We start from the raw sequence: 12,369 nt of genomic DNA on the forward strand, positions 1-12,369 counted from the left end.
GTGGCCATGCAGCATTCTGGGCTGCTGGCTGTGCTACAGGAGGAAAGGTAGGACCACCTGTTTCCTGCCGCACCCTGTGTTTGGTGCAAATGGCGCGCCTGAAGAGCAGGAACCCATGCTTATTGTAAGCCACTCAGAATGATAGATACATATTTATCAGGATAGGCGATAGATCTTTATATAAATAAATAAATAACCATGGACAAAAAGTGAGCTTGGTTAAAATGACTTTAAAAATATGAATTACACAGTATTTTAACTTTAAGAAAATGTGAATCAATCCATATGTGTTGTAGGGGGCAGTAGGAAGACCTGGACATCCAGGCTCACCAGGAACAAAAGGTGAAAAGGTATGTCATTCTATCATATACGATATAGTATCGTTAAACAACTAAAAACTTCTTTATTGTTCATTTATTGAACTTTTTCTCAAAGCCACTTAAATGAAAAATTATCTGTAGAGGCTTAAATCTAGTTTGGATCGACTTATAAAGCTTTTGGAAATGTCAAGAGTCAAGGTTTCAATAAGACAGTTTGAAAAATCACACTGCACATAAGCATATACTTTATTCTGGTTTTGTCTAGTTAAAGGCACAGATTAATTTTTGCCAGATAGTGATTTTACTGTGCAAGCTGAGAGTTTATGGCAACCAGTGAGGTTCACCATGTTTTACTTCAGGTCCATCAGGCCAAACATAGCCTGCCTGCCATGAATAGGGCCTCTAGGGGTTTGATAAAATATGGGGTTATCCAGCAACTGGAAGGCCACAATAAATGGTTGTTGAGCCCCATTTATTTTTGTGAGAGAGAAATAGTGCAGGATTGTTTTACAGCCTCCATCTGAAACAGGAGAGGGGCCATAGCTCAGAGGCAGAGCCCAACCTTCACATGAAGGTCCTAGGTTAGGAACATAGGAAGCTGCCCTTATACCAAGTCAGACCCTTGATCCATTCCAGCACAGTATTGTCGACACTGATTGGCAGTGGCTCCCCAGAGTTTCAGGCACAAATGTTTCCTAGCCCTATCTGGGGAAGCCAAGGATTGAATCTGGGACTTTCTGCATGTAAAGCGGGTACTCTACCACTGAGCCATGCCATTTCCAGTTAAAGAGTTCGTGTAGCCTGAGACCCTAGAGAGTCACTGCCAGTCAGAGTATACAAGGCTGAGCTAGAAGGTCACGGGGTCTGACCTGGTATAAGGCAGCCTATTATGAAGGCTGCAGCCAGCTTGTACAGTTGCTTCCATTATGCCACACCCATTCACACTGGGAAGTTTTTTGGATGAATAACAGTGTCACACACAATAGCGACAGGAAGGTTGACCATGGAGATGCCTTCCCTGTCTCACATGCCAGAAGCTTCACTGAATGTTTTTTGAACTCATATGTGTTCAATAGCCCAAGGCTGCTGCCCTGCCCACCTCCCACTTGGCCATGTTTTCCATGCTTGCTTTATACCACTTGCTATGAACACCAGTCCTGGTAAACATGGTTTCTGTCTGTTGATTGTTCCTGAGAAGGAGACCAGACAACTGCAGGATCTTTAATTTCCTCACCAATATTATTTGGCAGTCCTGCTTGCTGAACGGTCCTTGCCTTAAACAGACATTAATGTATAATATCTGAACCATTTGACCAACATGTTGCAAGAGCCAAAATTGGGGACCTCAGATAGGTATGCTAATGTAATAATTAGTTTTGAGCGTGCTAAAAGTAGATGAGCTTACAAGATCCTTAAATTTAGACTGTTCTGAAGGTTTTGATGTCAAGAGCGTCCTGGGGCTCCCACAGCCCATCTGTGGTTCCAAACCTTACATTTGGGAATCAGAATTTAAGGCAACAGAAATACTCACCCACCGCAATCTGTTTGGTGTTGTAGATAAGTCACCATCATTGCAACTTGTTTCAGGAGAAAAGCAATGAACCTTCTGTTTTTGTTTGCTACATTGCAAAGACCATTTTGTCAGTGTGAATTGTGTGCGTGCGTGCGTGTGTGTGTGGTCTTTTTGTTTCTTTTGTTGTGTTTGTTTTTATTTTTTTTTGTAAACCACTCTGGGATTTGTTCCAAATGAAAAGTGGTATAGAAAAATTGTTAATAAATAATAAAACATAAATAAAGTGCTGGTTATCTTAAAAGAAAATTAAAATGTTGTCTTCAACAGAGTATTCCCATCTTTTCCCAGTCTTTTTATTCTCTCTAATAACCTGTCAGCTAAATTCTGTATTACACTGTGAAGCAGTCACTGATAGTTCCTTATAGCACACCTTAGGGCCGCCATTGTGAACCTGACCCTTGGATCTAATGAAATACTGCAAGGAAAAGAATGGGAGAGTTTTAGGCCTTTTAGTTGCACAACTCTGTCCCAGTTGCTGGAACAGAATGCTGTTTAGTGTTTAGCCACTGCAGTAGATTGCACAGAAATGCCACTGGAGAGTGCATACAAGAACTTGCATTTTAAGTTGTTGTTATACAAAAGATACTAGTAAACATTCATGTTACCTACCTTATGCTGCATATGTTCAGAAGAACTTGTTTTATGAAACAGAAGAAAAGTGAGTTGCAAATGTTTGTCATTGCAGTCTGTGGTATAGTGCAGTGACAAAGAGCTTGAGCTCCAAATCAGGAGGCCCCCAGCAAATTCCCTTCTCCTGTGCACTCGCTAGGCTACCTTGGATAGGATACCCTCTGGCAACCTCAGATAGCCTAACTTACAGAGTTGTTGCAAGGATTGCAACAAGCTATTGCATGTGAAAAGCTTGGAATACTCTGAAGACATACATAAATATACTTAGTGGGTTGGATGGATCCAGAGATCCCATGAGCAGAGTTCCACTCAAGGAACATCTTGCTCACAGAAGGAGAAGGGAGGGGATTTGGGCCATTTTCCCTATGTCCTCTGAACCCTCTGGACCAGTATGGGAGGTGGCACAGGAGGCTGAAGGGGGAAATGGCAAAAGTAGCCTCCTGTCCCCTTCCACTAGCAGCAGCCCATGTTGGATCATCAGCTGTTCTACAAATGAAAGGAGCTTTTCTGTTTTTGGAAGGGTTACTCTGAATCCAAGGCAGTGATTTTTAAAATAAAATGATGGCACCAGTTTTTATTTATGAAATATTCTGTGCATGTAAGCAGTGTGTTCACATTTGTATTACGTGGAATAGGGTATTCACGGTCTGTTGTTCTTATTGTGGTGCAGGGGGACGAGGGTGCTCCTGGGAAGCCTGGACCTCCTGGACCACCTGTAAGTGAAATGTATGATGCTGCCAATGTCTGGGGTCCTAAACGTCTTTGGAAGCATGTCCCACTGATTTCAGTGGAACAGATTTCCAAGTGCATATGCTGAGGCTTGCAGCATAAGTGGTTTGTTCTGGCCTGGACCTCTATGGCAGGGATGCAGAGCCTCCTTCTGCCTGTGGGCCAGATTCCATTTCAGAGAAGCTCTTGGGGCGTTCCAGTGCTGGGCAGGGATGAAAGGCCAAAAACCTAAACATAGCAGCGTATTTTAATTTTAATTTACGCCTCTTGCTGCCAGTAATGAAGCCTCAGGAGAAGCATTTCAAACGTTTAGAATGGGGAAAGAACTGCACCAAAGCCAGGAAACCACCAAACAGTCCATGGTTGGGGGAAAGGGGGTGGAGCCAGGCGTGGCCTTCTGGGGACCCCCATAGGGCCGGATTGGGACCCCAGGCTTGAGGTTCTACATTCCTGCTCTGTAGGAAAAGTTCTGTTTCCATGTTGTGGCATCAGGGAGGAATTTGTGTTTGTGCCTTATAGGAGATTCGAGTTCATTGTTCTGAATTTTAGGTTTGATGATGATGCTCTTTACTTTTTTTCAGGGTGTGCCATACAATGAAAGAAATGGCATGAGCAGCCTATATAAACTGCAGGTATTTCATATTCTACAAGCCAGAATTCTGTGGTTATACTCACTTTGCAAGAATTCAAATGCAGTGTTTTTCCTGCTGCAGGGGGGCGCCAATGTCGCCAGTTATGCTGGGCCACCTGGAGCTCCTGTAAGTAACGCATCATTACAGTCTGTGGCATTGATCTGAATGTACATTAAACTAAATTCCAGAAGTTGTGCACACTTCTTTCATTTCTTTCTTAGTTGGCAGCTTCCCATTTTGTATGAGACATACGCTAGCAATTATATTGTGATTGTTGTTGTTGTTGTTTTTTAAATGTGACTTCTAAAATGTGACTGGTGGGGACGAGGGAGAGGGCCTTTTCTGTGGTGGCCCCCACTCTGTGGAACTCCCTCCCTAGGGAACTCCATCATGCCCCCTCTTTAATGAGCTTCCGTCGTGCATTAAAAACGTGGTTGTTCAGGCAGGCATTTGGGGTGGGTTAGGGTATTTTAAAAAAAAATTATTGTAGAATTTTATTGTTTTAAATTGTTTTATGGTATGTTGTACATCGCCCAGAGCGGCTGGGTGACCAGCCAGATGGGCGATTAATAAATTTAATAATAATAATAATAATAATAAATGGTTGTTATTGGCTTTGGGTTCCTGTTTGTGGGAGGAAAAGTAGGTCGTATTTAAAAAAAAAATGATAAAGATTGTGATGAGCACAGAGTCGGATGTAATAACCCTGTTCAATTTGGGAGTGAAAATAAAATTGTCAGTATCGTAATGTCTTTATACAAAACTATGATATGACCGCACTTAGAATAATGTGTACAGTTCTGGTCACGACACCTCAAAAAGGATATTGTAAAGCGGGAAAAGGGCGTCAGACAAATTCAAGGAGGAGGATGCTATCGGTGGCTATATATTACATTCAGTATCAGAGGCAGTATGCCCCTCAATACCAGTTGCTGGGAACCATACCGCGTTATGTTTCGGCATGGCAGAGAAGCAGGATACAAATGTAATAAATGCGTAATAAATAAATTAATATGTTGTGCAATCTTGCTTTGTCATCCAGGGGCCCAAAGGTGACACTGGAGCAGTGGTATGTAACTGGTTAAAATGTATCTTTAACATTTGATAGCATGGGAACATGGGTCTTTGCCCAACATTCCTTCAACCTGCCTTGTTTCAGAGTCTCTCATTCAAGGGAAAACATATCGTATAATATAGGAATTCTGTTTCCTATTGGTACAAAAAGGCTTGAGTTTGTTCAGTTAATGAGATGTAATACAATGCTTATTATATTTAATTAACCTGATCAAAGGCCTGGTGTAGGAAGGATGTATGATTGACAGACTGGCAAGGCTATTAAAATCTATGTTCTGGCGTGCTGGGACAGTTTCTGACAGTGAGTGGCATTATCACTGTTCTTCAAAACACCTAAGTGACCTAACCTATGCAAATGACATCCCATTTGCAGGGCAGGATTCAGGGATCAGCATCACTGAGAATCAGTCAACCCACTCCACAACAGGGGGGGCACTGATGAGCCCTTGGACCTCCTGCTCCTCCCGTTTGTGGTTGCTGCTGATTCCCCTGTCTCCTCCAAGCATGCTATCAGTGAGGAGATGAAGCAAGAGCCTCCACTTGCCTTCTGCTCTCCCTCTGAGTGATTGTGCGGATTGGAGCCAGAGGGAGAAGGCAAGCAATGGGCAGTGGTGACCATGGTGAGAAGGTGAGCCCACTCAGGGAAGAGGGGCCCAGTGAGGGCATCTTGCCAAGGGCCCCCAAAGCCTGTAGCCAGCACTGACAATTTCAGGTACCTATGAAAAGGTCTAAGCCTACATATTACAATGTTTTATTGAGGGAAGTGCTAACAAGATTCTGTGAATAAATGTAGTACTCAGTTTCCAGTTGACAGTATACACTCTGAAAGGTCTAGTTCTCACTGAGGAGGTAAATAAATCTGTGTTTGTGCTGTGCTTCAGGCTGCAGTGCTCGTTACTCAAAATTCCATACCAAAATAATAACTAAAAAATCCTTACACATAAAAAGATTCGCAAGAGATCAGGCTAGTCTAGAACCCTTCTCCTTGGTATCTAGTTTTCTATGTGGAGCAAATTATTTGTACATGGGAGAACATTTAATCCTAAAATCCCCCACCTGCATTCTGCAGTAATACAGCCCTGACACAGATTTACAATCTCTGTGAGAAATAGGTTTCTGTCATTGGATTGAAACTGGGTAAGAGATGACCTTGATGAGGCATACTCATCAAAGGATTCATCCATCCCTGACTAGGATCTTTAATCAAAACCCAAATGTTTATTCAGAAAGTAAGCACATTCTGAATGTAGGAGCAAGTTTTATTCTCAAGTCATTAAAACACTCAATGGGGCAAAAATTGTCATCTCCAAGTAAACAGCATGCTTAGCAGCTTGTGAAATGTTCTCAGATTGTATGCTTAGCTTCTTTATTGAAGATGTAGGTATCTTAAGCAATAACCTTTTCCTTTCCAAGGGCGAACCAGGCCCAATGGGACTACCAGGACTAGAAGGACTTGCTGGAGAAAAGGTAGGATTTCAAGAGTAAAACTGACCTGGCTTCTCATAACAGGTTTGGGTACATCAGTGACTGGCATTGGTAACTCTTCTGCAAATCTACATTATGTATTAGTATTGGTAGGGAAATATTTCCTTACTGTAATGGACAGCAAAACTGGACACTGGACAGCAAAACTAGTTAAATAAAAGTTTCACTATACAACAAAATTGGGACGTTTTAGGCCAACCGATGTCTGTATATTCAGAAGTGTTGTGTAGCTGTCATGCATACCAGTTGCAGTAGTTTGCACCTGGGGAACTTTCACAAAACTGTGGAAAGGGAAGAGGTGGAGGCACCTGTGCTGCAGTTGTGACACCCTAGAAAATTTGGGTGCTGTTTCTCTGGCAAAAATGCTGGTACTGGAACTTCTCATTGATGCCCTGTTATGCTCAGTGCTGGTGGATTACAGCCCATGAATCCATCTGCAGTGTAAATATGAATTCAAATATACAGTGTGTGTGTGGGGGGGGGGAGCCTGTTTTCCAGTCTTCCTGAAGTAAATCATTTTTACTCTTCCACCATTATTTTAGCAACATTAGATTTCCCGCCTCCAGCTGTTAAAGAGTTTTGCTTTGGTTTCATTCAGGGAGGCTAATGCTGAAAGCACATGGTGGCTGCTGTTTCGTCTTCCCCTCTGGCTCCATGTAAATGTTTTAAAGCACACCCAGCCTTAGCAGAGGCTGCAGTTTTGCATGCCACCACAAGCTTTTTTGATGTGAGGTGAATTGTGGGAAACAAATCAGGCAACTGGCTGGTTGCAGGTTAGTGAGAAGTTGCTGTTGGTGGGAACAGCCAGGGCAGTTAATGAAGTGCAGGACCCACTATTATGTTGCAAACTAAGCTGAAGTTGATAGCTCCTCCATGAATGTTCTGTGTTCCACTGAATTCATTTTGGTAGACTCCTTTATTGCCTTCACTGAAGACAAACCAGGGAAGCAAGTGGGGTTCATCAGGGTGGGGTTACTGCTGTGTCTTCCCTAATTGTACTACAAGTGAAATCACAGCATACGTAATATAATGTACTACTTGTGCAATGAGGTTAACGATCTGCAGAAAGATTTGTATCAGAATTGACTGTAAAATGAAGGTTTCTGAGTGTTCTTATTGTTACTTTTTAAATAGAACAGGGATGTAAAACGTCAGGCCTGTGGGCTAAATCCAGCCTACCTGGGGTTCCTCAGATGGCCATGCCCCTGTCCCCTGACCTCACCCCCTTCCCCCCAACTGCCAATTATTTGGTGGGTTCTTGGCTTCTGCACAGGTTTGTCCCCTTTCTAAAAGGTTGAAATGCCTCTCCTAAGGCTTAGTTATTGGCACGAAGAGCTTCAAGCTAAAGCATGCTGGTATTTTTGCCCCTGCCCTTTTTTGCCTTTGGCCCAACCCACTACTGGAAAATTGCTCCCTGAGAGCTTCTCCAAAGTTGAATTTAGCCCTTGGGCTGAAAGAGGTTCAATCAACACCCCTCATATAGAGCTGCCCATGGACACGGGCTTCGCTATTGTACACTGTCCCAGTTGCTCTAGTGATAGTCTGGCAGTCTCAAAGCTCCATTTCTTAGGCTGTAGTAACCCTTCACAGTGTGGCAAAATAGACAGTTGCACCATGTCACACATAAACAGGCATGTTTTTTCTCCTTCGCGGCGATCATCTGGATATTTATTTATTGCATTTATATCCCGCCTTTTTCCCTCTTGCAAGGAACCCAAGGCGGCTTACATTATCCTCCTCCTCTCTATTTTATCCTCACAACAACAACCCTGTGAGGTGGGTTGGGCTGAGAGTCTGTGACTGGCCCAAAGTCACCCAGTGAGCTTCCATGGCTGAGTGGAGACTAGAACCCAGATGTCCTGGCTTCCAGTCCAACGCTCTACCCACTACACCACACTGGCTCTCATAATGTAAGAGTAAAAAATCTTGAGTGAAGCAAATTGCCTCATTCTAAGAGCTACTGTTTAGAATGTCTGTCAGAAACAAAATACATAGATAAGACTCTATTTCACTGGTGGGGTCGAGGGGAGGTTAATTATAATAAAAAAAGCTTATGGAGACTTGAGAAGAGAGAAAAAAAGGGAAAGAAAGCTCAGAATCTCCTGGCCATAGAGCGAGGTGTGCTTGAGCACATTGATTTCAGTGAGCATAAGGCTGTCTTTGATTGTGCTTTCTGTTTCTATATGGGAAAACACAGGGGCCACACAGCATGTCAGTGGGATTATTCAGCCAAATAGTCATTAAACTGATTAGGTCTTCTTGCTTCCCACAGTCTCTCAAATTTTTCATCAGGTCTTTGACCTTGTGAACAGAAGCCTTACAATGCAATATCTCTTTCTTAGGGAGACCGGGGACCAGCAGGGCCTCCAGGAGTACCAGGGATACCTGTAAGTATGCCGCTAAAGATGCTGTTTTCATGGTGAGAGAAACAGCATGCATCCCTATACATGGAATTATAGTAAACTGCTAGAAAGAGGCAAGTAGGCAGGCAAAGACCATCACAGAGCCTGCTCCAGCTGGACTCTTCCCTCCCCACAAAGTGCCATTTCCACTAACGGCCCTGTGTGAAGGATTCCAGCAGGAAAGAGAGGGAGGAAGGCAAAGATCACCTCAGCCCCCTGCTCCATCTGGGCTGTCCCTCCCTTCCTTCACAGGGCTTTCTATCATCATCTGCCATGTGGGGTGGATCCTTATGGGTTGTTCTTAATATTGTTTTATAATGGTTTTAATTAATATGTCATCTTACTCGTAAGCTGCCTTTTAACATCCCTATTGGACTGGATGAGGTTTTCTAATCGACACCATTTCAAATGCCTTTGAAGGTCTTTTAATTGAGGAAGCGTTCATGGTTCAGGCTACATAAGCGTAATAGTTTCTGATTCATTAAATCAGCTTTAAATCTCGGAAGGATGGAGGGCTGAGTCGACCTGAGCCAGCTACCTGGGACCCGGCTTCCGCTGGGATCGAACTCAAGTCGTGGGGAGAGTTTCGGTTGCAATACTGCCGTCTACCACTCTGTGCCACATGAGGCTCAGTTGTGGGGTAGACTAAGTGATTTATATTTCTTTTTCTTAATGTCCACAGGGAAAGAACGGTGCTCCGGGGCCACCGGGGATTCCTGGAGAACCAGTAAGCGAACCTACATTTCAGCACTCGCTTGTCATACTGAGATTCTGGTTGCTTTCAGCTGCCACAAGGATCTTATTATTATCTTCCCTTTAGGGTGAAAGGGGTCCCATTGGAGACATTGGCTTTCCTGGGCCTGAAGGACCACCTGGAATATCAGTAAGTAATTAACCAGTGATGTCTTGGATGTCCCAGACTTCATCTAGTGCTCTCTGTTAATACATCCAGATAGGCGACCACCTCTGAACTTGGAGGCGACCGCCTATCCAATGCAGGGCAAGAGAAGCACGGAGGGGATCATTCTCTCCGTGTGCCTCCTGCCCTGCATTTTCACCTAGACAGCCAGTTGCGGCTGTCTAGCTGTTGGCGGGCTGAGTGGGAAAGGAGACTGCTGTACAACACATTGGATGTGTCGTACAGGTATTTGTGCCCTCCCCACCCTGGAACCTCCCTAGTCACGCCCCTTTTCGGCCGCTTAACACTCCTCTTGTGAGCACAGAGGGTGGGGCTGTTCCATGCTGCCTTCTGAGGCAGTGCAGAAGTGGGGGGAGGTCAGTTCTCCAGGAACCGACCTCGGAGCGCAGGCTCCAAGGTCGGTTCCCAGAAAACAAGATATCCCATGGCCGTCTAGCTGCTGTCTAGCGGCCATAGGATTCCTCCCTCCAGCAGGAATTTACCATGATTAATATTTGCAAGGTGCTCTCTTACATTATATGAGTTTGTTTGTTTGTTTGTTTGTTTGTTTGTTTGCCCTTCAGCCAAAAATGGCTCCCGAGGTCTTTACAACCACGAAATATAAAAACAAAATCATTACGGCAATAATCTCACAATAAAAACCAGCAGTTAAAAGCAGCAATTAAAACAGTTTAAGGCGTCAATCCTATACACACTTACCTGGGAGTAAATCCCATTAAATTTAGTGTGACTTACATCTGAGTAGATGTGCATAGGATTGCATGGTAAAAAGTTTACATGCCTGGGAGAATGAAAAGGTCTGTGCCTGGCGCCAAACAGAAAATAGGGTAGGCAAGCCTCCCCAGAGCAGGGATTCTAATCCAAACACTTCATCTTGGATGACAGAGGCACCTGGAGGAAGTCCGCTGCAGATGATCTCAATGCATGAGTGGGTTGATGAGAGAACAGTGCTTCTTCAAGAACCCAGATCCCATGCTGTGCTAAGGCTAAACTTTATCCACCAGCAGCACTTTGAATTATGCTCAGAAATGGAACACAGGAAAACTTAACATGTTGAGTTGTTCTGAGGCTAAAAAGCTGCCCTTAGCTCTTTGGAGCAAGCATAGGTAACACATGTGAAAAATAAATAAACCACAGCTACTATCTCTAATCACCTTGTCAGTCCACTTTTTGCATACATTTTCTCTAGGGCTTTATGCCTTTGTATGTTCAGTGCCAGTGTTTTCCTAAGAAACACGTAGCTCACTCTGCTGTTTCTGTCTTCAGATATGTATCGCTTGCAATGCCAGAGACCAGGAGCTTTTTGTAATAATAGAATATTTTCTTTTAGGGCATAAATGGGAAGGACGGACTACCTGGTCCTCAGGTAGGAAAGCAGTGGTTTGTACATTTCCAGTTACATGCATAGTATAATTCTTCTGCATTTGTCCATAGTGGGAGATTAATATCTAAACTATTTTAGCAAGATGCTTGTGTTCTTAAGAATGTTTTTCCTTTTTCCAGGGTTTATTGGGTAAAGCTGGTGACAGAGGCCCCAAAGGAGAACGAGTAAGCTATGCTTTTACATGGAGGTTTTGTTACATTTTAAGATTATCCTAACAGTTGTCTGTTAGGGGACCGCGGTGGCTTAGTGGTTAAGACGCTGAACTGCAGACTGGAAAGGTCGGCAGGTCAGCAGTTCGAGACCCGAGTGCTGCATGACGGAGTGAGCTCCCGTCTTCAGTCCCAGCTTCTGCCAACCTAGCAGTTCGAAAGCAAGAAATTGCAAGTAGATAAATAGGTACCGCCTCGGCGGGAAAGGTAACAGCGTTCCGTGCACCTCGGTGTTCAGTCATGCCGGCCACATGACCACGGAAGTGTCTTTGGACAGCGCTGGCTCTTCGGCTTAGAAACGGGGATGAGCACCGCACCCTAGAGTCGGACACGACTGGTTGGGGACACCTTTACCTTTACCTTAACAGTTGTCTAGCATAACTCTAATTTGTGATCCTCCAACTGTCTTACGAGCTGCCACTGCCCAAAGGGCTTGTGCCCTTGTTCCACCAGGGCTGACAGGGAGAATGTTTACAACATCACCACATATTCTATAAAGGCCCTACTTCATTGGTGAATCTGCCCTACTCGGATGCATTCCTTCCTCAGCAAGTGCAATACCCTTAAAATTCTGCGTCTTAAAAGACATAAGGATTTCTTATTCATAGTATAAAATGAGTACAATTAGTGTTGATGTGCCATAATCATGAATTCACATATTTTCAAATATTAGTAGCTTCTACTCAAAAATGGCTAGCAATATCTTGAATTCTAATATGCTCCTACAGCTTCTCTGAATGTAAATAATTTGTTAGTAATTTGGGGTAGGTGAATGCAAAGGGTTAGAGGGGTTCTGCTTCGCTGGCTACATATTTAATAATGACTATATAAACTGTAGTCAGGAATCCCTTGTGGATTCAGTTGGTCCACAGCTCCATCACAAATCATAGGGAGTCCTTGAACTGAAGTTTTAATTATAGTTAGTAGCAAACATTAATCCAGTGGAAATCAAACAGATTTAGAGGTCAAATTAGTTGACAGAAAGGTCTTCAATCTTAGCCTGTAATCCTTA

The 12,369-nt window shown here is 43.7% G+C and overlaps 1 protein-coding gene across 1 annotated transcript in view; it reads left to right on the top strand.

Moving 5' to 3' along the window:
- Positions 1-12,369, top strand: part of COL19A1 (collagen type XIX alpha 1 chain) — a 305,569-nt gene that overhangs the window by 266,656 nt on the left and 26,544 nt on the right. The window contains exons 33-43 of the mRNA XM_084831091.1: positions 297-350; positions 3,194-3,238; positions 3,834-3,884; positions 3,966-4,010; positions 4,927-4,953; positions 6,372-6,425; positions 8,786-8,830; positions 9,528-9,572; positions 9,666-9,728; positions 11,095-11,130; positions 11,268-11,312. Coding sequence (XP_084687217.1) covers positions 297-350; positions 3,194-3,238; positions 3,834-3,884; positions 3,966-4,010; positions 4,927-4,953; positions 6,372-6,425; positions 8,786-8,830; positions 9,528-9,572; positions 9,666-9,728; positions 11,095-11,130; positions 11,268-11,312 — 510 coding nt within the window. The remainder of the gene's footprint in view (positions 1-296; positions 351-3,193; positions 3,239-3,833; positions 3,885-3,965; positions 4,011-4,926; positions 4,954-6,371; positions 6,426-8,785; positions 8,831-9,527; positions 9,573-9,665; positions 9,729-11,094; positions 11,131-11,267; positions 11,313-12,369) is intronic.

The sequence above is a fragment of the Heloderma suspectum genome, chromosome 1 (genome assembly GCF_057233095.1).
Source record: "Heloderma suspectum isolate Gila_16-S chromosome 1, 16-S_ref, whole genome shotgun sequence".
Taxonomy (NCBI): domain Eukaryota; kingdom Metazoa; phylum Chordata; class Lepidosauria; order Squamata; family Helodermatidae; genus Heloderma; species Heloderma suspectum.